At 45.5% G+C, this 25,852-nt stretch overlaps 1 protein-coding gene across 1 annotated transcript in view; it reads left to right on the forward strand.

Annotated features, from left to right (window-relative positions):
* The window catches only part of TULP4 (TUB like protein 4), a 1,536,781-nt gene that overhangs the window by 1,469,494 nt on the left and 41,435 nt on the right, over positions 1–25,852 (forward strand). The window contains exon 14 of the mRNA XM_069607877.1: positions 6,117–10,042. Coding sequence (XP_069463978.1) covers positions 6,117–10,042 — 3,926 coding nt within the window. The remainder of the gene's footprint in view (positions 1–6,116; positions 10,043–25,852) is intronic.

Raw genomic sequence — 25,852 nt, forward strand, 5'->3', positions numbered from 1 at the left:
TGTTTCACCTTTTTACATGTCTAATATTACTGACAACTAATTTACATCGATTATCTTTCCTTTAATTTGCAAATTTACTGCTTCATAAATGAAAAATATGTTTCAATCATCACTAGCAAATCAAAATTGTAACCTCTTTTGGAAGCTGTGGAGTATTAGTTGTTGTTTTCGAAACTCGAAAAGGGACATCGACAGTGCGTGCCAGTAATACTATCCCTAGTGTGACGTCTACTGTACCTATGGTGCTTAACGCGTCGAGGTCCCTCAGATCGTTTTTTTCTGCCATCATAGTCTGTCGCATATCACAGAGTTCCTTCTTGGCTATCACCATTGCTTAGAAAAATTCAACTTAGAATATTCTTTCTGTCCTTTGATATCCGTCTACTGCAAGATCTTCGGCATCAAGTATGAATTACTATTGTCGAAAACTACAACAACTCGTCTCGATGAACCTTTCCCACAGCCTTGGAAGGCCTCAACTGGCCTTGGCCCTCCCAGTAGGGAGAGTGGGGGGTAGTTCATTCTTTAGTCTCATTAAGAGAATGCATATTCCCTTCTCTACCCACTTATCGCTCCTGGCTGCCTTCCCCATGCAGAATGGAGAATACACTCTTGAAGTTTTGCCGGGTGTGCAATCTGTCTCCCAAGAGATCACGCTGAAGGACAGTGCAAGTCGTACAAACGAGTCCGGCCCAAAACACTCAAGGACTGCAAAACAAAACGATGGGCTCACCATGCCATGCAGGCCGAGGCCGCCATGGATGTCGAGGGAGCCTCCATCGATGGCAGCATCTACGCCTACAGTGATGCCGAGGGTACTCTGGATCTGTTCATACCCGCGTGCAACCCCCCCGACCCAAACAGGCAGGCCGGCGGTTCGGCTACGGGGACGACACCCGGCGGCACTAGCACGATGAAGTCGCACTAGAGAAAACACACCTCACATGGCCGATAATCGATCACAACGCCGACCGGAAGGCCACACGCAGCGTCAAGGGGGACGTCCGAAAGTTCCTTGTCCTCTGGGCCATTGCAGTCGCCACACGACAAGCCCCCGAAACAGACAATCAAGTATGTTTCCGACACCGTGTCTAAAACCACAAAGTCCTCCCACACCGACCAGGCGTCGAAAGACTCATCGACAGCCCCCTCGCATGCCAACCACCGAATGTCGAAGGCCGAGCCGAAGGCCTCTTCGAAGACTAAACCGAGCTTGAAGATGAGCGAGCTCATTAAAAAACACATCCCAGACACACTGTTAAAGAGCCGAATGTTGAAAAATAAGTCTTCTAAAACACAGGGAGAGGGCTCTATTTCTGGGACTATGAACCAGGGGGAGGGTACCATTTTGCGGGCTTAGCACCAGAAGACCTCCTGCACCAGAACCAATATCTTGAAACACTTGTGTATAGGCGTGTTATAATTGCTGTGTCATAGCATATATCATATAAACCCCCCACCCCCATGCCTCTTTTCCCCCAGCAATCCCAAGTTCATCTCAATGGACTGCAGAACAAATTCATAAGGTCATGAGGCATATGTCCTACCTAGCTAATTTCTTTGATGACCACCCTGAGCTCTTGCAAAACCTTCAGGGTGCCCCACACAGTGGGCCAGTAACTACTCAGACCTCGTACAAGCTTCCACCTCGCAGCAGGGCTTAGGGCAGCATGCTTATTGTTAAACCATTCAAGACTCCCAGGACCCTGGAATTTACACCGACCAAGGGGACATGGGTGATGTCGACCAATTTTTATGATGATGACGAGGACGTCTACGTCATCCAGTCGCCAGATCACTCAGACCAGCCAGTGGCAGACTCACCAGTGGATAACCAAATACAGTATAATGACCTGCTCCTAAAGATGGTAGAGCATTTAAAAATTAATACACAAGAAACACAAGTGGATAAGGATTTTGTTGAGGACATACTAGCAGATAAGAAGTCAGCTACCCAATTTATCCTCCTACTTCAATCAGTACAGAGACTCATTCAACCCTCTCTTATTACTCCTAATTTAACACAGGCAGTCAACCCGCGCATGGAGAAAGTATTCCGGCCAGCACCCTGAGACCCCTTTTACATCAGGGGACAGTTAAAACCTGACTCCTTAGTGGTAACAAGTACTAGAAAAAGAGCAGGAACAACTCTGGCCTCTTCCGAAGCCCCTCCTGATAAGGAGAGTAAACAGAGTTACACTTTTGGAAGAAAGGTAGCCTCTTCGCCAGTTTACCAGACTAGAATTGCTAATAACACCACCTTATTAGCTAGTTACAACTGTCACAAGTGGGATGAGATGGCCGAGCAAATAGCATCAATTCCAGAGTCCCTTAAAACACAACTGTCGCTCTCCATTGCAGAGGGTTAACAAATAGCAAACTGCATCCTCAAGAGCAACTTGGATGTAGCAGACAATGCAGGAAGACTAATAGCAGAGGGCACTTTGGTCAAACGCCACCCGTGGCTACGCCGGTCTGGCTTCAAGCTCAGTAATATGGGCGTAAAAACCAACGTGTTGTTTGGAAAAGCAGTGGAATACGCTCTACAGAGCACGAAAGAAGAATAGGACACCATAAAACCATTGGGTCAGCTCACCAATAAACCCTCAGGACAAAGAGGGGGCTATAACTGTTGCCATTTTAGAGGGCAAAACTCTCAATGAGCATCTGGTTACAACCAGGGTCAAAGCACGTCCTCTGGTTCATCACAGGGACAGTCCTCTCAACAGGGGTTTCAAAGAGGCCAAAGAAGGTCTCACAGTAGGGTCATATCCTCCTCCTCCAGAGGCGCGGCTCAACAGCCCCCAAGCAATGACCACCCGCTACAGGATCCCTCCCAGGCTACTCCAGTAGGAGGCCACAATTCATTCTTTACCCACGTATGGGAGGGAATCACCTTGGACAAGTGGGTACTTTTAACCGTGGCAGCCAGTTATTGCATAGAACTGATAAAGCAACCAACCACCCACCAAGACAAAGGAAAACCTCCCATGAAGAACATCATATCCAGTTGGAAGTGGTGAAAGCGCTCTTAAAGGACGCCGTAGAATTCGTCCCGGCGAACCAGGTAAATAAGGGTATTTATTCAGTGGACCTTATGATGCGCCCTGCAAACAGGGGGACTACATGGCAACCTTGGGTATGAAAGATGCATACTTTCATATTTCAGTGTTCCTGCGTACAGAAGATTCTTGCTTTTCAAAATAGCGAACTGGCACTACCAATTCAAGGCGCTACCCTTCAGCATAGCCTCTGCTCTAAGGGTATTCACCAAGGTACTGGCGGTAGTGGCAGCACATCTACGCAAGGAGTCAAAAATCCCAGTGTACCCGTACCTGGACGACTGGCTGAGAACCCCCAAATTAGCAAGCAAAATACCCAAAGAACAATCTACTTTTTCAATTGGGTTTCTCAATCAACCAAGACTTTCAAGCACACCTGTCACATCAGACAGTACAAATACTCAGACAGCACCACTGCTATTCTTTACATAAACAAACAGTGGAGCGCACACTCTCCAAGTCTGTCCAGGCTAGCACAAAAAATCTGGCAGTGGGCACTCGAGCAGGGCATGTTCCTAACATTGCAACATGTTCAATGGGAACTCAATTCTCTAGCAGACCCACTAGGCAGAGATCCTCTACCAGAAGAACATGAGTGGTAGCTCGACAAAGATATCGTAGACTGCATCTTCACACAATGGGGCTACCCCCTCTAGACTTGTTTGCAACAAGACAAAACAAACAATGCCCAGACTTCGCACCCAGGTTTTCCCAACATGACTCCAAGGGGAACGCCCTGTGGATGAACTGGTCAGGGAAATGTTCCTACGCTGTTCTCCCAACTCCTCTGATGAGCAAAGTGGTGAACAAAATGCACAAAGAACAAGTGACATTAATCCTAGTTGCTCCTATGTGGACGAGACAGCCTTGGTACCCAAATCTGCGCAAAATGACTTTGTGCGACCTGATCAAACTCCTGTGCCCTTTCAACATGCTCACACAGCACGGGAGGACAACATTACACCCTCGACCTCAGTCTATGAACTTGGCAGCTTGGCTCCTGAGGTCATAGAGTTTGGACATTTAAATCTACCTCAAAGATGTACGGCGATCCTCAAGGAGGCACGTAAACCTAACACTAGACACTGTTGCTTTAACAAGTGGAAAATATTTGTTTTGTGGTTCCAGATAAAACAAATAAGCCCAATGGAATGTACTCCATATGACATTCTTCATTATATGCTTCACTTACTAGACTCAGGGCTAGTGTTTAATTCAATCAGGGTTCACCTAGCGGCTCTACTTCTCAAAGTAAGGTTTCCTGGTGGAAAATCTCAGTCATTAGGCGTTCATGGAGGGAGTAAAGAGACTCCACCTCCCTCCCACCTATTTCAAACCTCCCGCCAGGGTGGGACCTAAATGTCGTACTTGCAAAACTCATGGGACAACCTTTGAGCCTATGCATAAGTGCAGCCCTTAAACACTTCTCATGTATATCAGCTTTTCTGGTGGCTATCACCTTCATAAGGAGAGTCAGTGAATTGCAAGCTTTGTCAGTGCAAGACCCTTTCTTTGTTATCCACAAAGACAAATTGGTATTAAGAAAACACCCTAGGTTTTCACCCAAGTTCATTTCAAAGTTCCATGTCAATCAGGCCATCGAACTACCAGCTTTCTTCTGAAATCCATCAAGCTAAGCTGAGAAAAAACTCCATACACTAGATGCAATGAGGGCGGTCCTTTACTATGTAGACAAGACCAGACCGTTAAGGAAAACCGACCAGCTGTTTGTCTCCATAGCTCCACGTCTCCAAGAACGCCACCTCCAGATGGATAGTCCGATGCATACAGCTCTGCTACTCTGCAAATAAAATACTGTCTTTCACACCAAGGGCTCAGTCCACCAGAGGTACAGGAGCTACCTTGGCCTTTATTCAAAACATCCAGCTGGATGCCTTTTGAAAAGCAGCTACATGGAGCTCCTTCCACACTTTTACTTGACACTACTGCATTGACACTCACTCTAAAGCAGATTCCCAGGTGGGCCAAGCGGTACTAAAACATCTATTTGCCGCTGTACCTTCTCATAACCCACCACCTTCTCCAAACACTGCTCGCTAATCTAATCATAGCATGTGATCTAAGCAGATTCCACGAGCCTCAGAAGGGATACATTACTCACTGTAATCGTATTTCTGATACGTGTATCTGCTTGTATTCACATGCACCCACCCTTTCTCCCCTTGGAGTAGAAGGTGCATAGATATTTTCTGGGCTTTCTTTGATACATAATCTGCTTTACTACACCTGTACTCACGCTAGACTTCATGCAACCTCATGTCAGAAACAAAACAACAACTGTAATACTATGCAGCTTCCACTAGATGTCGGCCTATGCATAGCATGTGAATCTAAGCAGATCCATGCATCAGAAATAAGATTAGGGTGAGTATTGTATCCCATATATAGGTAGGAAAGTCCATTTAAGCCAAGTCACACATTACACAATGCACCTAGTAACCATAACTGGAAGTTCATCTCCAGTTCTGAGCCACAACAGCAAGGCATTTTGGGTATGCAAATTGGCTCAAATGCGAACCCTTTTCTCCAGGAAATTGTCTTTGACTACGAGGGCAGTGCTACTTTATACATAGCTTAATCAACCCAAGGAAGACATTTGCAAGGCTGTCTGGACAACTACATACCTAGTTCCACCCTTATTAAGGATCATCAATGCAGTATAGTTCTGAAAGCCTTGTGGTTGGAGCATTTGGACATGTTTTCACAACCCCAAGAAAGTTACAGTGGGTTTAAAAATGTTTGAATAGATAATGTCTCCCCTAAACACCCGCATGATTCTTTAAGTGCATTTTGAATGGTTACCAAAATCATTTGAAATCTCAGGTTGTTTCCAGTTCCTTATTTCAACCTTGAGTTATTGTAGTTGCCGGTTGATGGTTTCAAACAGGGTTTGGCACTGTACAAATGACCAGTTACTTTCATTTGTAAGCAGCTATATTTTGGATGCTAATTGTTTTATTGAATAGTGTTTTCAAACCAACTTTTCGATTTCCTCTACCTTAATTATAATATTTTGTTTTCTTTGTGTTACAGTGAGTGGAGCATCTGGCATTCCTGAGAACAATCCACCATGCACGGTGAACATCCCCATTGCCCCAATCCACAGTTCTGCTCAAGCTATGTCCCCTACTCAAAGTATTGGACTGGTCCAGTCATTGTTAGCCAATCAAAATGTGCAGTTGGACGTGTTGACCAATCAAACCATTTCTTCGGGCCCTCCTGAGCATGCAGGGGATGCTAATCTGCAGTATGCTGTACCAAACCGCTACTCCAACCCAGGACAAGTAATATTTGGCAGTGTGGAGATTGGACGTATGATTCAAGCACCTCATCAGCACCCCTTCCAAGCGCCCCCTCAACAGCATGTCCTCCAAGCACCCCCTCAACAGCATCCCTTCCAACTACCCCCCCAACAGCAGAACTTTCAGGCACCACATCAACAGCCCCCATTCCAGATGCCCCCTCAACAACACCCCTTCCAGCTATCCTCTCATCCGCATTCTTTCCAGGCACCCTCTCATCAACATTCCCCCACCGTATCATCTCAACTGCACCCTCTTCAGATGCAATCTCAACAGCACCCCCATCAGGCCCTTCCTCAGCAGCATGCTCACCAGGCACCATCCCAACTGCACCCTCTACAGGTACCCCCTCAGCAGCATGCACATCAGGGACCTTCTCAGCAGCACACCCACTATACACCCTCTCAACAACACACCCACCAGGCACCCTTTCATCACAATCTCCAAGCACACACTCAACAGCAGACTCTTCAGGCGGCTTCTCATCAACAGCATCCTCATCCAGCACCCCCTCAACAACACCCTCTCCACGCATCCTCTCATCAACCGCACCCTCTCCAGGCCCCTTCTCATCAACCACACCCTCTCCCGGTACTCTCTCAACAGCACCCGATTCAGGGACCCACTCAACAGCACCCTTTACAGGCATCTTCTCAGCACCACTCTCTTCAAGGGCCCCCTCAGCAGCAACCTCTTCAAGCGCCCACCCTTCAACATTCCTACCAATCTCTCCCTCATCAGCACCACCTCCAAACACCACCTCATCAGCACCAGGGAGCAATGCAGATGTCAATAGCAGATCATGGGGAAAGGGACCATGAACACTTGCAAAAAGCTAAAATGGTACGACCAATTCAACAATATGCGGAAGCAGATGCTCTTGTTTTCAGCTCAGCACCAGAAATTCAAATGACCAAGATGAATCCTCCTCCTCCATATCCAGGAACTATTCCAGCCCCGCCAACTGCGGCTCCACCTCCCCCTCCAATTCTACAGTCCACTTTGGATCTTTGCCTCAAAAGGGGTGACTTTTCAGTCTTTTCACCAGGAAATTACCAGACCCCAGTCGGCTATGAGAGGATAACAACATTTGATAGCAGTGGGAATGTAGAAGAGGTTTGTCGCCCTCGAACACGGATGCTGTGTGCACAGAGCAACAACTTCACATTGCCAGGGCCTGGGAGTTCCGCTACTTTAAGAGTTTCTGCGACAGAGAAAAAAGTTAAGCAGCCATGCACTAGCGCTACCTTGAACAGGCTCACTGTACCTCGTTATTCAATACCTTCCGGGGATCCGCCACCATATCCTGAAATTGCCAGCCAGTTGGCACAGGGAAGGAGTGTTGGTCAAAGACTAGACAGTAGTATTATACATGCCACCCTACGGAGAAATAGCAGAGAGGCTGCCTTGAAAATGGCTCAACTAGCTGATAATCAGCGAGCTACTTTGCCTCATCCTTCAGATTCCCAGAGACCTTCTTTGCCATATCCTTCAGATAGCCAGAGATCTACATTGCCACATCCCTCAGATATTCAGCGAGCTACTTTGCCGCATCCCTTAGATAATCAGCGAGCTACTTTGCCTCATCCCTCAGATAGTCAGCGAGCTACTTTGCCACATCCTTCAGATAGTCACAGAGCCTCTTTGCCACATCCTTCAGATAGCCAGAGAGGTACATTGCCATATCCCTCAGATATTCAGCGAGGTACTTTGGCTCATCCCTCCGATAGTCACAGAGCTACTTTGCCTCATCCTTCAGATAGTCAGCGAGCTACTTTGCCACATCCTTCAGATAGTCACAGAGCCTCTTTTTCGCATCCTTCAGATAGTCACAGAGCCACTTTGCCGCATCCCTCAGATAGTCACCGAGCTACTTTGCCTCATCCTTCAGATAGTCAGCGAGCTACTTTGCCGCATCCCTCAGATAATCACCGAGCTACTTTGCCACATCCTTCAGATAGCCAGCGAGCTACTATGCAGCAAACGTCAGAAAGCCAGCGAGCTACCTTGCAGTACCCCTCAGATAGCCAGCGAGCTACCTTGCAGCACCCTTCAGATATCCAGCGATCTACCTTGCATCACTCATCAGATAGCCAGCGAGCTACTATGCATCATCCTCCAAAATTGAAAAGCAATGTTGTGACATCACAGTACCAGCAGAGGGTACCTTCATCTTCATTTACCTGCAGTCAGTGCAGCAGCAGTAACAACAACAGTACAAACACTAATAGCAGCACTGCAGTTAGTAATATTAGATCTGATTTACCTTCTGGGAGTGTTGCGCATCACAGTACAGTCATTGTGCACTCATCCAGTACTTCACCTTTGACCTCCCAGTCTTCATACAACCTTTTAAGTCCAGTGGAGACATGCCGAGATCGAACAGAGTATATCAACTCTGCCTTCACAGAAGATGAGGCACTTTCACAGCATTGCCAAATGGAAAAAGCACTGAGGCATACAGCACTGACTGAAGCTGCCATGGGAGTGAAGCGCCCTCCCCCATACCAGTGGGACCCGGTCGTTAGCGAGGACATTTGGGTTCCTCAGGAAAGGACAGCTCAAACATCAATGCCAAACCATCACACGCCTCCCCTTTTGACAATTGGGCAGTCACAACATGTGGATATGTCTCGTGTGCCGTTCGTGTCCCCAAAATCCCCGACTAGTCCACTTGCCACGTTCCAGCTTAACTATGGAGTTAACCTTCCATATCCGGGAAACTACAGTACCCCTCCCCTTCAGGGAATGCAAGCTCCTTGCTCCCCAAAGGAAGCATCAGCCCCAGCACAGTTTGCACAGCATGAATCGAGCTTAGTGCTTCAGCCAGGTTATCAATCTAACCTCTCTTCTTGCCCCATGCCACCTATGTACCCCGGAAGCAGCACTTGTTCTAGTTTACAGCTTCCAGCAATAGCTTTGCACCCCTGGAATTCCTTCAATTCATGCCCCCCTATGCAGGCCTCAACAGGCACCCTTTCTCCTAAACAGCATTCGGCAGTGGAGAAACCGGTCATATCTTCTCCACCAGCGGATCCACAGAGCCGCGTAGGCACAGAGGTCATGGTGGAAACGTCAGACACTTTTCAAGAGGTGCTTTCGCTGACTGAGAGCCCTGTGCCACAACGGGCGGACAAGTTTGGTAAGAAAATCCGGAAGCGCTTGGACAGCCGAGCTGAGGAAGGAAATGTACCAGCAATTGCAGAAGGTAAGGTGAAAAAGGAGGCAAGAACGTTGAGTGACTTCAACTCCCTAATCTCCAGCCCCAGACTAGGGAGGGAGAAAAAGAAGGTGAAGAGTCAGAAGGACCAGCTTAAGTCCAAGAAGTTGAATAAGACTAACGAGTTTCAGGACAGCTCGGAAAGTGAGCCAGAGCTTTTCATTAGTGGAGACGAGTTGATGAACCAGAACCAGAGCAATAAGAAGGGTTGGAAAACTAAAAGAAACCTAAGGACAGGCAGTGAGTTGGATGAATTCAAGTGCCGAAAAGCCAATGAGAAAGAAGATGGAAGGTTTGGAAGTCAAGGGTTTGTGTATGTGATGGCAAATAAGCAGCCTTTGTGGAATGAAGCAACGCAAGTATACCAGTTGGACTTTGGAGGACGCGTTACTCAAGAGTCGGCAAAAAACTTCCAGATTGAGCTGGAAGGACGACAGGTAAGGCAGACCAATATTTCTTCTTCCATGTTTTAGTGCCAACAGAACTGATATGTTTCCATTCTCACAGAAACCGCATACTAGCTCATACAGACAACGTAGTTGTGACCTTATTTTTATTCTGTCAAACTAAGGGTACATTACCAAGCATAATCATCCCTATGCACTGTAGCGCCAGAAAGCTTGGTGGAACTAGATGCGTTATGCTATATTTTCAGGATGAAAGCAACAAGTTCACTGATGTACGTTTGCTATTGTTATTTGTTGTTGATCAGAAATTGACCCTAATTTGAGGGACGGAAGTTCACAAATACTGTTTTCAATCAAAATATTACTATCCTTTCTCTATTACAAGCAGTTTCGAAGTACGTATTATTCTTAGGGTTATTTCTCTTATGTACCATCCACCTTTTGTCCGTACACTTGAGGACAACCCACGGATCAGGGACGAGACCGGAGCCTGTGGCAAAGCAGCATCTCTTAGAACTGTCTGGCAAGCACAGGTACGTTCCAGTTATGCCCCTGCAGGCTGCCACACCCACACACCTCTTCCAACCCCCAATCTCTTTGTGTCAGACGGGACGGTGCAAAGCACTATTGCTTTGCCTCATTGTGCCCATATTTTATCATTCCTTTGCATCCCATACCCAGTAGGTTCAAGCGTGGTACGGTTTATCCAAGGAGGTTTTCCTCAGCTGACCTGCACAGTTTCTGCCTCACCTGTTTGGGTCAGTCACACGTGTGACGCACCCGAGATGCACGTGGATCCCTATTGGGATGCTCTCTCCTTCGCAGAGTCTATGCCAGGGAGGAGACCTTCGAAGAACCTCCACCAGGGCGCATCGAGGGGTTTGTCACGTCGAAGACCAAGTTACAGGTAAATAAATTCATATTTACAAGGACACCTTGCTTTTCGGTACACACTTGTGGGTTTCAACACACATGACCGGAATCAAACCGACCCCTCTAACACCCCTGCTTAAGCAGGACACACTGGGCACACATTCAAGGTCACTCAGGGGACTTGTGATAAACTCCACCCAGGTGCACCTGCTAATCACTCGCGCACACCCCGGGCCAATACTCAACAGCATGAACACAAGAGGGAGCTCGCTCGTCTCTGTGCAAGTGCAACAGCCAGACCCCAGGACCGTTAAAAAGAACATCGGAGGGAGCGCTAGCCTTGCTCCTCAGGCCACACACTGTTCATCGAGCCTGATAACATGAGCCACGATGCGAGGGAGACAAAGACCGTCCTTGCAGACTCAATGTCATGTATTGGAAGGGGAGAAAGAAAAAGGAGCACAGGAGGACTGGGACAGAATCCTGCGCTGGTAAGCTTAGATCATATGTGCCACATCACTACCTCCCTGGTCTTCTACCGTTGGTGAAATTGCATGGCATGGACAAGCATGGGTATGCATGTGTCAGTTGACACATGGAGGATCTTCGCAGGAGACCTATTTTGGGCACAGAGCGCAGGGCATCCGATGCGGATGTGGGGGAGGGGGTGGTACCCCTTCTCCACCTTAGGGGATGACCATGGCCGCACCACCAACAGTGCCTTTAACACTGGTACCAATGCTGGGCACGTGTACACTGGACAACCCCAGTTCAAGAGCTGTATTTCGGTGCACCCTTCTGGCCCCTAGTCCATGCACTCTGGTAAGTGGCTGGACAGAGCACTCAAGCACTACGCTAGAAGCTGATTTACAAGAAAGGAGCCGGTCGGGGGTTGCTGCCTGGCCTGACTGATGAGCTTCTGATGAGCAGGTAAACACATTTAATGGCCAGCCCTGACACATGACATCATTCATTTTAAGACATTATGAGGGAACTGCCGCCACTACCTGTCCCTCTGGAGAGATTCAAGTCTCTCTGGTTGGGGAACGGCCATGGACTGGTGAGAAGTCCACGACCTCTGAAGTTCACAACAGCCTCACCAAATAAATCTTCTGCAATTGAGGAGAAGGGCACTCCGTTGGTGAGATTGATTTCTTCCATCCACCGCTACAGGTCCGGGTGTAGTGACACTGGAATATGATTGTTATTCTTGTGGGGCCCCTGGATAGGACCCACCTAGAACACCCCAAAGAAAGTCATGTCGAAAAGGCATTTGCCTTTAGGCTATCTCGATTAGCCAATCTGACAATAGCAGTAGGTCTTATCGATCTCTAGTGACCATTGCGGGCATTAGGGAAGCCTGTGCTAAGGAGGGAAAAGCCCATGGGAGAGGAGTGAGAGAGGGATGGCCATTAGTGAAGCCCTTATGAAAGATTTTAATTTTTTTAAAAAAACTTGAACCATCTTAGAGAGTTGGTGTGTTCTTGAAGCCATCTGTGTCAGAGTAATAATGACTGCACAAAAGACTGTCACTTAACACTTTCATTTCTGCAGGCATGTTTCTGCTGCACTAACGTCATGAGAGTTAAATGCAGAAAGGAGTTAGAGGTTACAGCATGCCTACTTGAGTCCCCTTTCTCTCTTCATGAACAGGTGAGCAAGCCCAGAGACAGAGAAAAGGGGAATCTAAGGAATAAGTGGTGGAGGAGTAGAACCGGAGTAAGTGGGCACATTCCTAGGAGCACTGGAATAGAGGAGAATAAGCTGAGACATGGAGGCCCGAAACACTGTGTAATGTCAGTCTAATGTTGTAAAGATAGTGAACAGGAGTGAAAGTGCACAATTTGCCTGCCATGAGCATGCAAAGGAAGGCTGGCCATGAGAGACCTCTAGATGATCTAAAGAAGCAAAATTGGGGCGCGAAACCACCAAACAGATGAGGCGCCGATCAGAGAGTGGTGCAATTAGAGTCACAAACCCAGAAAGATTTGATTCTCTGTTCTGTGAAGCACACAAGCATTCCCTGTTCTAGGTGTAGAATTAGGAGTAGGGGATCAACAATAACCAGCTAAGTTAGGAGATCCTCTTGGCTGAGGAAATACTGTAGAGACTGGGAGACAGAACAAAGCCTGTGAGTATGAACTTTTGGGGGAACATCGAGACAGGAGCAGGCAGAAGCTGATCAAGTATGGCAGTCCAAGGATAGAAATTAAGATTGAGGAAACATTCTGGAAAGAGTAAATTAACAAGCCTTAAGGTTCAAGAGGTTCACAAAGGAAAACTGAGAGAAAAGTGTAGATGCAAGTGTGAAACCCTGTAGCAAGGGAGTGCATACCATTTTATAATCTGTTAGGAAGAGGGTCAGGAAGACTGTTAGTATAAATGCCATGTGAACTTTTGTTAACCATTGAGGACGGCAGTTACAAGAAAAGGATTATTGCCCAAGAACCAGGAGGTAACAATAAATCTTAACAAAGGAAGGATTGCGAAGAGAAAGAGATACACAGAATTATCCATTTAAGTGCCCTGGTAAGACTCAAAAGCTAGAAAACAAAAGTGTGTCAGAAAGCAAAACAATGATTGCACATGGTGCATGTCAGCATAGAAATAAACTCACAAAACTAATAACAAGAAAGAATTTCAAACTGTCAGGATGTAAGATATGGACTTTATGGGAATTGTAGTTTCAGGCACATTGCAAGAGACTGAGCAAGTTTACATTGGGAATTGTAGTCCTGACTAACTCCCAAAATACTTTTGGGAAAGCAAGTGCATGTTGTAAATAATATTTAAGTATAAGCACAAGGGACTGTGGGCCCTGCCATTGCAGCTTTGCTTCCTATAATGTGGACCAGCGAAATTAGTCCCGCCCCAGCTTCTGTAACAAAAAAATAAATCTAGGAGTGATCTTAGGTCAAATGTATCCTTTGTTCAAATTGCCTCTATTGTAAGAAAATGCCACTACATGCTTTTCTTTTTCTTCAATGACTTCCTAGCTTCAGAACTAAATCACAAAGTCCAAGTAATTGTTAGTGTCTCTCTCTAAGGGATAAACCGCCTTCAACTCATAGGAAAATAGTGCTGCACAACTCCTTTTTGGCCTTTTTAAGAAATGTGACCATGTCTCTCTGGTGCCCTGCAAACTATGCCCTGGCTTCCGATCCGGACTGGTACTGCCATTTAAAGATATGCATCTCACAAGAGGAGTAGTATGCGACTCTGGCCCCAAATGCATCTTTCGCTACTTTAGAAATATGCACCAAATAGACCCCTACAGTCCAGTACCTCCAGCATGCTGGCCCCGTCCACCTACAGATTGAAGACAGTGGGCAAGAGATGTCTAACTGTTGCATTTTTGGAGCTTTCCCCAACTCAACCAGGTCTCCTGAAAATTAGGAAAAGGTTAAAAAACTCTTATTAAAGTAGATTTTTACAAACATGGTCCGTCTTGCCCCGACACTGTCCATATACTCATATGTCCTATTAATGCACTTCCGTTTAGCTTAAGAACAAAAATAAAAAGCAACGTTTACTTTCCCAAGTTGAGAGTATATTTTTTATGCAACGTTTTGATATCCTTGATTATCTGCTCCTTGGCATTCATCTTCCATATCACAAATTTAATCCCCACTCCCTGTTATCCCATCACCCGTCTACACCTATTCCTTTGCGCCCTGAAATGTTGTGCGTGCGTGTTGGCATATTCCAATACACCAAATGGATCAAAATCAGAATGGTTGCATCTTGAGCCTTGTAGTCCCAATAAAAAGACTACAATACAGAGGAATTACAGTCTAATGCATTGCAGGTACCCCAAGAAAGGAAGAGATTGGAATCAAGAGTGTAACGTCTTAAGAATTGCTCTGGAAATTGATTACAGAAACTTTTAAATTAAGTAATTAAGAAGCAAGAATTTAACATCCTAACAATGAGATCCAGAGCCTTTTGAACCTATACAACAGATTAACTGCAGAGACCTTAAAGCATATTTCACCCCAAGGCAAACATGATGACTTGAGAGAAAAATTATCAAACAACCCGTGAATCTTTAATAAGACGTGGTGTTATTCATTAAGTTTTCGCTACAGGACGCGCATGTCAAGTTCTTAACAGTGGAAATATAGTACCAGTGATGTTATCACTGGAGAGGTCAACAGCTGATTTACTAGCAACATTCATTCCTAAAATGGAAAAGAGGGTGAATGCTCTTTACCAATTAACAAGGAACCCCTCACACAATCATTTCCTCCTTCCTCTGCAGGGAAGGGTCTGTGGGGATTCAGTTTGCTCGGATGATGATTGACATAGCAAAGCATCATGCTCCTCCATTTGAGATTAAGCATGAAAAAGTGAGTGGGATAATCTGTGCTGATTTGTGGATTAAGATGACTGACCTGCATCAAGAACCCCTATGCTGATTGACAGTTGCATGCATGTTGTGTTTGAGCAACTGTACATGTTGAAATTCCCTATCCCTTTGGCAATTAACACTGTCATACAAGCAATGTAAACCGTGTACTCGCTCATCTGGCAATTATTCCTAAAAATATAAGACGGACAAAGTTATAAAGTGAATTTAGAAGTATTTTATTGAAAAACGGTATATCCAAGAAGGCAATATTTTTGTATGGCATCCCAGAGTCTTCAAGCCTCACTTTCCTGCTCACCACACTTGTGCAACAACTGATTTCCCCTCTTTATTATTTGTGTTTCTCAGTCAGTCTTATAAATGTATGATTTTATGCATTATTCCCTGTCCCTAGATTCACAATGTAAATGGATAATTGACTCACAACTCCGATATTGGTTTTTTAAAAATATTTATTTATAAATGTTTAACAACATCATAACAAGCAATAATTATAAAATGAATTAAGATCCATACTCTGCAAAATTAAATACAACCACACTATTGAACAATATGAACCCACAGTAAGATAATCCAATAAATACGAGTCAGAAAAATAAAAACCGAAAAGAGAACAAAAGAGAAGAAAAGAAAGTTAAAAATAAGCCCCAAAAAAAACATGTATAGAATAATTATGCACCATCACATATCCCACCTAGAGTTTAGTAGCAGGCAAATTTAGAAATCACACATAAATATTGTTAAAGGTTGACCACACTTCTTCATACATATCCGAGCGGTCCTTATCTTTATAGAACACTTTCTCAAATGTAGACAACGACACCATGTAATTTATCCACCCATTCACTCACAGCTATTTCCTAAATTTCTACACCTTTAAAATTGTTTTTTGCGCAACCACCAGTGCTCTGACTCACCACATTCGCAAACAATAAGCAGCCCCCTTACTACAGCCACTCAACCACAATATTGTATGTTTCTGGCATCCTGAAACATTTGCACCTACAACCAGCTCCAATGTGATCCAAAACCTCCTTCCAAAACACCTCCACTCTAGTGCAATTCCACAACATGTGCAAAAATGTTCCACTCAGTCTGCCACACAACCCCAACAATTATCATCCTCCTGAAGCCTTTACAAACACATGTTACCCAAAGTCCGATATAACCTCCCCAAAATCTTCTGCTTCACAAGTTGCAAATTCAGATCTATTTTAAGTATAACAGATTCTTTAATTTCTCCTTCCCATTCAATATCCGACAAAACACATCCTAATTCTGTAGACCACTTAGAACGCAAATGATACCATCCAACAGAAAACTTTGCCTCAACAGTCTAAGGCTACACCTGCTTTAAATCAGACCCCTGCCTCCTTTTTATTAGGCAGTCTTTGGGTTCTTGGATTGGACAAGACACGGTAGGTGTCCCTTTGTATTCTTTCTGTGACTGGTAGAATTGGAACTGGCTAACCATAGACTTGGAGTAGCGTGTCCCCAGCAGAGTAGCCTTGCCCACCAGACCTCTGCATCTTTCCTTTTTGTCCTGCAGCGCCAACACATTGCGTTCCTGCTTCCCACTCATCTCTGTTTCGCTCCCTCTGCTCCCAACACCCGCCCATCCCCCATGTAATTGGCTAAGGCCTCCAGGAAGCTCGGCAGTATCACTACGCTTGAAGGAAATCTCTTCCCATTCAGCGTGGGTCAGGACGACCCTCCAATTTACCTGGTAAGGCCAGTAGAGTAGGCTTGCCTACCAGACCTCTGCATCTTTCCTTTTCAGCCCGCAGTGCCATCTGGGTGCCTTCCTGCTTCCCCTCCCCTCCCCTCCGTTCCACTCCCTCTTCCCGCCCACGCCTACCCAAATCTGCCCACCCACTATGTGATTGGCCAAGTTCTCCAGGAAGCCCCCTTAGCAGCAAGCGCAAGCCCCTGCGAAGCCTAACCCCGGGCAGCCGGCTTAGGGACACAGCAAAAGGCACCTCCCTTAGACACCTCCTGTTTGCCTATTGGCTGTGTATTGCATTTAGCTAACATATTTGAGTTTAGCCACTGTATTGCATTTAGCTACATTTTGGGTGTAGCCACGGTATTACATTTTGTGGAATTTTGTATGTAGCCTCGGTATTGCATTTAGCAACATTTGTAGTGTAGCCCACTGTATTGCATTTTTCTGCATTTTGAGAGTAACCACTGTATTGCAAATCTGTGTTGAAAGCGTACTACACTCTGAAGTTTGCCACTGTGCTAACCATCTCTGCTCCGGCTACTCTCCTGCATACCTCCCAAGTACCACACATGCCCCAAAGGGTCAGTCGCACTACACATAAAACACAAACCACACATCCACCACAACAAACATCCGCCAACCACAAACAACCCAGACGCTGGGACTTACCCTTCTGGACAGAACAAGCCAGTGCACACAATCAAAGCACGCTCAGAAAGTAGACACACACAGACGTCAGTTTCTCCTGGTTCTACCAGCACCAACGGAAGAGCACAGCCTATCCTATCCCTCTTCCCTCACTAACTTACCCCACCCTTTTTCTTACAGAGCCAAGTGAGTGCCTGGAGACCATGCAAATGGTAGCAGTTTGCGATAAGTCTACATAACATAGCAAACTTCCATTCCATGTGTAATGAAGATTTCTTACAAATCTTATATTAAGGGACATAAATCCTATAAACGAACAATATGCAAAGCATTGGCTCTAATTATTACCTTTTATTTTACTACCTGATGGTAATGCAGCTGAAAGCCAATGCTGACCTCTCACAGAATGGAAAATGGACTTTGTACTTTTCACCAGCACACAGGTTTTATAGATAAGGCATACGCAGATTATTTATAAAGTACATAATGTTTATTTATAGCTTGCTTTGCAACTAGCAAGCTTCGGAGGTTTAGTAGTTATGAGTAACGCCGATATCAGGAGCATTGCATATTATTTCAGAGAAGTGTTTATACATTTCTGCACAGTTCCATACACATTATCATGGAAACTTGTACTTCGCAATAGTTAGACACTGCAACAGTCGGGTCAAACTTAACTAGCCTATGTATCCTCACTGTACAAAGAAATAAGGCAATCTTCATTTGTACGATGATGCTGGACTCCTCTCGAATCTGCATTTTGACAAGATGCAATGTGGTCTACCTTAGTTTCCCACGTTGACCCATTAAGAACCGTTCTGAACCACCCAGCTGTTTACCTTTAGCATTTAACATGAATCTCCTTAACCAGCCCTTATCAGGAATGCCACAAGATTACAATCAATAGTCAATGAACAATCTGGGACAAAGTTCACTTCTGCTACAGGCTATGACATACAGACTATGCAAACCCGCCAGTCCTCTGACATCAATGCAGGGACGACAGCGGGCTGACAAAGTCTGTGTGAGTCAAGCAGGACCAACTCAAGAGGTACTTGGCCTCAGCAGAGGACCCTTCAGAGAAAATGGTACACGGGTTTTGGCTAGTTCACATAAGTTTACACTACCCTTAGTGTGCACGGGATCAATCGCTGAGGACAATACCTGAGCTGGACCGACATAAAATATGAAGAACATGGGTAACTCCAGCAACCCTCCATGATGTGTCCCCTTTAAGATCCGGGGGGAGCCATCAAAGCAAGCTCATGGATCTCAAGCATTGATGAAGCAAAACGGTAAAGGCTTTCCCCATCCCACAAGAAGGGTAGTACCTCTCTTCGACAGAGCCGCTCTGTCTTCAGTTTTACAGTTGACCCAGCATGCACAGACATGTTCACAATGGTTTCCGTTTGAGGCGTGTCTCTCTGGGGACACAGGCAGTCATGCAGAAGACAGCCACTCTACCCTCTAAACGGAACTCTAGGTCTTTCTCTTGGGCCAGGGATCTGCAACCTTTAGCTTTGTCATTTTTTTTGTACTACAAATCGCATCAGTCCCAGCCAGCAAACTCATTGTAAGGGGTCATGGGACTTGTCGTCCAAAACATCTGGAGAGCCACAGGTTGCAGACCTCCTGCCTTAGGAAGTCTGCTCAGGGACTCTTAAACTATGAAGGTTAGGGGCCAGTGGTCTACAGTCTTTTCAGGGTCCTCGGAATAACTACACCCCCACGATATGCATAAGGTGCAGATTAATGCAACTCCAAAGCAAATGAGTAGCCTGATTCGCTACTCATCAGAGAACTGCAGTTCTGTATAACAGGGGTTCCTTAGACTGCATGCACACCATTCCAGGTGTCTCTGTGGCTAATTTAGTCACCAAAGGTTCTAGGGCCCAAGCCCTATTTTCAGAACAGTAGTTGTCTGACTAGGTACTCTTCAGCACTGATCCTCAATTCTGTATCACAGGGATTGCTTTAAATGCCCTCACACCAGCTAGGGTGTCTGCAGCAATTGCAACCACCAAAGGTTCTAGTAACCCCAAGACTCATTTGGGTAGACCAGGAATAGTGTGACTGGTTAATCCACAGCACTGCCTGTCCTGGAGCACAGAGATTTCCCGGAACACCCAGTGTGTGTCTGTGCATAGCCACCAAAGGTTAGAGTGTCGGGGTTTTATCAGCGGAACAGGAATAGCCCAACCTCACCAGTGCGCCCTAATTTGGAACCATGAGGGACAGATGCGCTCCTCTCAAGGAACGGGGCCCCTTTAGCAGAGACTCCCATCTCTCTTTTTTTTACTGAACTCCTTACCACCAGAATCATCCAATACTTCTCGGTGGCTAGCTAGAGAAGATGGGCCAATAAAACATACACGGCTTTTGCCATACATTGGCAGTGATATGCCACTGTATCATCAGTCCTAGGCTAGAAGGAATGTCCTGCTCTCGGATGGGTAGTGCAAAATGTCTTCAACTACCATATAATGTCAACCCCTCAGTAAAGTCCAATTGTTTAGCAGTGACAACCTACATCCACTGTCCCCATGTTGAACCCGAGGGACATGCCATTGCGTGGAAGAAATTGAAAGAAATAACACGGCACACAATCTCTAAATCGGGAAGCACGCCTAAAGGAGTCCAGTTCGCAACACCCCTGAATAAGTAGAGGCCTGAAGGAATTGCACACCTTCCTGTACAAACGCACCAATGTTCGCATGCATGCCATGCCCAGTCATCCCCCCCACCCATAGGGCCTCCCAGAAGGTTTTCCCCCATTTTTTATTTTCCTACCCGCTTCATTAGCCTATGCCTACAACCTACCTCTGCAGAGGAGGCAGGCGGGAGGGGTGGTGTTACTGATGCATGTTGACGGCGCCCACCAAAGTATGCTGGTTAGTCAGTGCGGGCACCAGCATTTTCCTTGCTAGAGTTTTCCTGTGGCTTTGCTGCCTTAAAGTTCCTGGCAGGGATTCCATCGTTTCCTCTTTCTGCATCTCGAAAGAGATGCCAGCAGCTGCCACCAGGTCATGTACATTTTGCAATCTTGGGTCATTTCAGGTATATTGCGTCTAAGAAGGATTAGAATATCCCTAATGCTTCACTTCACCCAAGACATGAGTTAACCTGTCATTCGCTGCCACAATTTGATGCAGAAGCACTGCATTATTCGTGTACTCTACCCATGTGCCAATGCAACTAGTACTTTCCAAATCCCCCAAAGTCGATCTTTGCAGCCATCTAGTACATTAAATAAACTAGATTACTTCCTCTGGATCTTTGAAGCAATCATCCAACCTAAGTCTTTGGAGGGCATGTTGTACAACTTACATGACACCCATATGCAGAGAGCATACACCTCTCCCTGTTCAATGCCTGGGTTAACCCATGCTGGACACTGACATGGGTTTCCACATTTCAGGGTCACTAAAAATGAAAACACGTGTGGCAGGCCTGGGGACCAAAATCTGTGTAACACAGATGGCACGCAGGTTATAACTGAACAGTGATGGGTCAGAATGTTCACAGCACTACAGAAATGTGTAGGTCACTCAGCCCTTGAAATTGAATGTTGGGGCCCAGTGTTTTAAGTGGAATATGAAATTAAGGAGTGGGGGAGACTCTGGAAAGGGGCCTTGGCCAAATTCTACTGTGTGGCCTAAAGGAGGGGCAGGTGACGAGCAAGGGCCATCTGACCGTAACGGACAATACATCAGGAAGCACTGCAAACATGTAGTTTGGCCCGGTTTTATACGATCAGACCGAAAAAAAGGTTCGACCGTGCAAAATGACCAAAAAATGCTACCACCAAAGGTTCGAACACCAAAAGTTCGAACCTTTGGTGGTAGCATTGCAGGTAAGTTAAAAAAAAAAAAGACTGCGGGGGTGTCCCCCGCAACACCCCGCTCACTATGCTGTGTGGAATAGTGAGCAGGGTGTTGCAGGGGACACCCCCGCAGCACACCCGCAAAAAAAAAATGTAAAAAGTAGTATGGAAGTGTGTTTGCATGAGAAAGGTGCAGACTTTTGGTAGTTCGCACCTTTCTCATACGAACATTCTGGCCGCGGCAAAATCAGCGGTGGTCGGACCACTTAGAATCGTTTGGCCCACCCAGCATGGTCTTGGGTGGGCTTGTCTGCTTCCAGTCTGTACACTATGAATACAACTCCCTCTGGTTCAGTTTCCAAATAAACTGCTGTCTCTAAATAAATCCCTTTCTGACTCTGGATGCAAGCAATTCAATCATTGAGTAAATCACCTTCATGCTGTGAATTATTGGCCCAGCCCCAGAGTGCTTAATAATTCTTAAGTGTTCATTTAGGCTTTCAGCTCCCCTGTTGTCTGCCTCTCCCATGATAATCTATAGCTTTTGCCCCCATGCAAGGAAGGGTTAATAATATGGCCATATTCCCCAAGGAGGCATGTGTCCAATCTACCCGTCCCCCCCATGCTTTACTTGCAGACTGTTTGTTGTCTCCAGCTTTACACTTGCTTCCTTCACACCCTTTCGGAAGATGCCTTAAGTCCTAGTCCCCACTTTTCCATCCCAATGCTGCTGCTGCGCACCCTATGAGAGGAAAGTACCAATGTGGACACTTCAGGTAAAGATAGCAGTTCTGGCAACTGAGGGCAGGAAAGGATCAGCTTTGCACAAAGGAGGCCACAAAATACCTGCTAGGTACCTTCAGATACTCAATTACATTGTAACTCACAGTGGAGATGGGAGCCACTTTTATTAAAAAATTTAACAAATAGACTACCACTAGATACATCTCCCAAGGAAAGGGCAACTGTCCCTAAGTGTGGTGCATTACCCTAGTCAACGGCAGTGCGCCGGTTATCTAGGAAAGAGATAGAAAAGAAGCTAAATCTAGCTATTTTGCTCCACAGCCAAACACACAGTTATAGTGATTTTCAAGAGTCAAATATACATAAACTAGAGAAAAGGTATGGTATTAGTAAGGGAGTAGTATAGGGAACATTTTTTTTTTTTAATTTAAAAAAAGGTTATTTTAGAAAGAGTTAAAAAAACAGATGGGAGGTAAATGCCAACTTTATTGCCTGCGTCCTTTGTTTCTGATGGAGGAAAACTTTAGTTATAAAAGAAGAGAGAGGTAGACACTTTTCTAATCCTGACAAAGTGGGGCATCTATACATGTGGCGAAGTCCCCTTTTGTGGTCATCCAGTTTCAGCGACAACTAACAATTCTTTTTTGGTCGCATTCATCAGGACAAAACTGAAATATTGTGTATTTTCTATCTATACTCCCTTGGTATTGTGGTACGTCGGAGTGCAATTCTGTTCATTCAGTTAGTGAATAATTTCAGTTTGTATTTGGTTTACTTTATTTTCTTTCTATATGGGAGACATAAGAACATATATTGCACCTGCGTAATCAGGAAAATTGGTAATCCGCCTGTGTATTCAGTACCTATTTAGTTCATTTACTTACATCATTTGTTTCTTAACTTAGTGTAATTTCTTCCTTCTTTTTCACCTTCCGTGTTAGTACCATGTCTAGTGTGTTCTATGTCCCTCTCTATGGGTAGTGTTCTAAATGTAAACCATCTTTATCACCATCTTACCTCTTCATGGCGCTTATGTCTGGATCGCATCAGCATATCGTCCGCGGTTGCCCTACATTATCTATTTATTGCTGGAACATCTGGCATTTTGTTTAGTGCCTTTTCTCTTTGCCCAAGCACTTCTTTATTATTCACTGTGAGTCCACTAGTGAGCACATATTCACGTATTGTGGGTGGAGATACCCGAATGTTGTTGACACAACAGGTTTCAACATAACATTTATACCGGGTGCCGGCTGATCTTGCACACCTGGGCACCGAGTGTGGGAGATACATGCATGATAGTGTTGCAAGATGTTGCCAGTTAATCATTTCGTTCAATCCGATTATATCTGTTTTCAGACAAAGAATCCATTGTTATTCTCTTTTTGTCAAAATAGTACCTATGTACCCTCCTCGTGCCGTTTCTTTCAGTTTGTCCAAAACAATCCATGCGAGTCAATTTTTCAGTGTGATAGAATTTGATAAAGCGGTCAACCATTGGTGCTGTTAATTTTCTTGTGTGTATGCAAGTTTTATGTCATATGATTCATTTTTTTTCACAGGTCTATTGGAGCACACTCGCTGTCTATCAGCACAGTCTGTGTTTTGGGGAAGTAAGGAGGACAAAGCCGTGCCGGGCCCTCTGTGAGAACTAAAACTCAATGTCAAAAGGCTCCCCTCCATCTCACCCACACAGTGCTTTCATCTCCCCACTGGTTATAGGTGCTGAGGATCATGGGCAATACAGCACCCCTCTACCCCCTCCCCTCCCCTCCATTTAATTTGCATTTTTTTTCTGCAATACCTATTTTCCTATATTTAGGTATGACTGACTGTATTTTTACCAGGCAGAGATGGCTTCCCTGCATGCATTTATTTTCATGGCGTCCCATTCGCACTAAATCTCTTGACTGAAATTGTGCCGGGTGCTACCCATGGGGAATTTAGGGAGCCCTGGCAGTGCCCTGGCTCAAGGATGGTTTTTGGAGATCCGGACCACTGAAATTCCTGCGGGGCCTGTAATTATATTTGGCTGTTCTTTACTTACACAGATTGGGATGGAGCAGAATGCACCTAGGCCTGCCCACGGATTCCTCAGACTGGCAACATGCATGTTAAGAGCCTGTGTCCCCATAATGGCGCAGGCACATTGGGACTGCACATGCACAGCGGCTTGGATAAATGTTAGCGTAGAAGTCCAACATGTTTTCTATCACCATTTCTCTTATGTGCATGCATTGCAAGAGAGCGAGCAACAGTGTTTCATACCCATAATACTGTTTTCTGACGTTCCCTCCACCACCTCCTTTCTACTTTTGGGGCTCTATATGGATTGCTTTCACTGCTGGTCATTGGGCTGGATTTTCACAGAACCGAGATCCCGCAAAATATGTCTCCCAAGATCTCGGATCCACTGTTCAAGAGTTTTGTTTTTAATGGACATTTGCTGGCGAAGCCGGAATTCAAACACACGTTCTCAGTTTGAAAGTCGAGAGACCCACTAGACTATTTGAAAGTCTGTTCTGACTACATGTGAATATGCGTGTTAGGAGGCACTCTACAGAAAAATGTAAGCAAGCTTTGTAGGTTTAGAAGTTGGTGCTTACAGAATCATTCCAAACACTCCACTCCTCCTCTCTTGGGCTAGTTGTTAATAACTCATATTCTGAAATGGAAATATTTATTTCTGGGAAGCTTAGATTTATTTATTTATATTTATTTGTATTACACATGAGGGTAGGCCCGTAAGGCATAGTTACACAGACATGACAAACACAACATAAACTAACATAGCAGTATCAAGTCAGGAGTTGAAGGAAAAACCAGTGAATCAGAAAAATAATGATGTCTTCAGGGTTTGTTTAAACTTAGAGAGGGAGCAGCATAGTCTCAAGTCAGGGTGGGGAGGGCATTCCAACATTTTGAAGCTTCATAGCTGAAAGACCCCTGTGCTACCATTTCAAGCTTATCCTTGGCAATCTGTAGAAGACCAACGTTATTAGATCTCGGTGTCTTGCATGTCGGCAGCCATGCCAGCCGGTTTGAGAGGTATCCTGGGCTGATGCTGTACAAACACGTGTGCGTCAAGCACAACATGCGAAAGGAGATCCTGCTAGCTATAAGGAGCCAATGCAGAGCACGCCGTTCCTCGGAGGAATGGTCCTTTCTTCAAAGGCCTTCCACTCCTCTGACAGTGTTGTGTTGGACAATTTGAAGGCACATATTTCTCCTTTGTTAATGCGTTTTAGCAGGCTGGTGCCATAGTCCAGTTTTGCACCCATAACTTCCCTAACGATGGTAGCACTGTTCTCTCGTGACAGAAGCGCCCTTGGCTGTACCAGGAGCATGAGGTAGTATGATGTGGATGCCACTAGGCTACTCAAGTGAGCCCTCATGCTCAACTCCTGGTCTATAACTACCCCAGTGTCTTGACTTTAGGGAGGGTTGTAATACTACAGCCTGCTATTTGAAACATATGATACTCTGGGCTGAGTTTCTTCAGTCGTGCTGCTATGCCGACGATCATCAACTCCGTTTTAGCGTCGTCAAGCTCCAGATCGTTCTCCATCATCCAGGTTATCGTTCTCCATCATCCAGGTTTGAATGATGGAGTAGACTGAGTTGATGGCCTCAGTGTCCCTGATGTCTCCTGAGAGC

The sequence above is a fragment of the Ambystoma mexicanum genome, chromosome 4q (assembly GCF_040938575.1).
Source record: "Ambystoma mexicanum isolate Mex_15411 chromosome 4q, UKY_AmexF1_1, whole genome shotgun sequence".
Lineage (NCBI taxonomy): Eukaryota > Metazoa > Chordata > Amphibia > Caudata > Ambystomatidae > Ambystoma > Ambystoma mexicanum.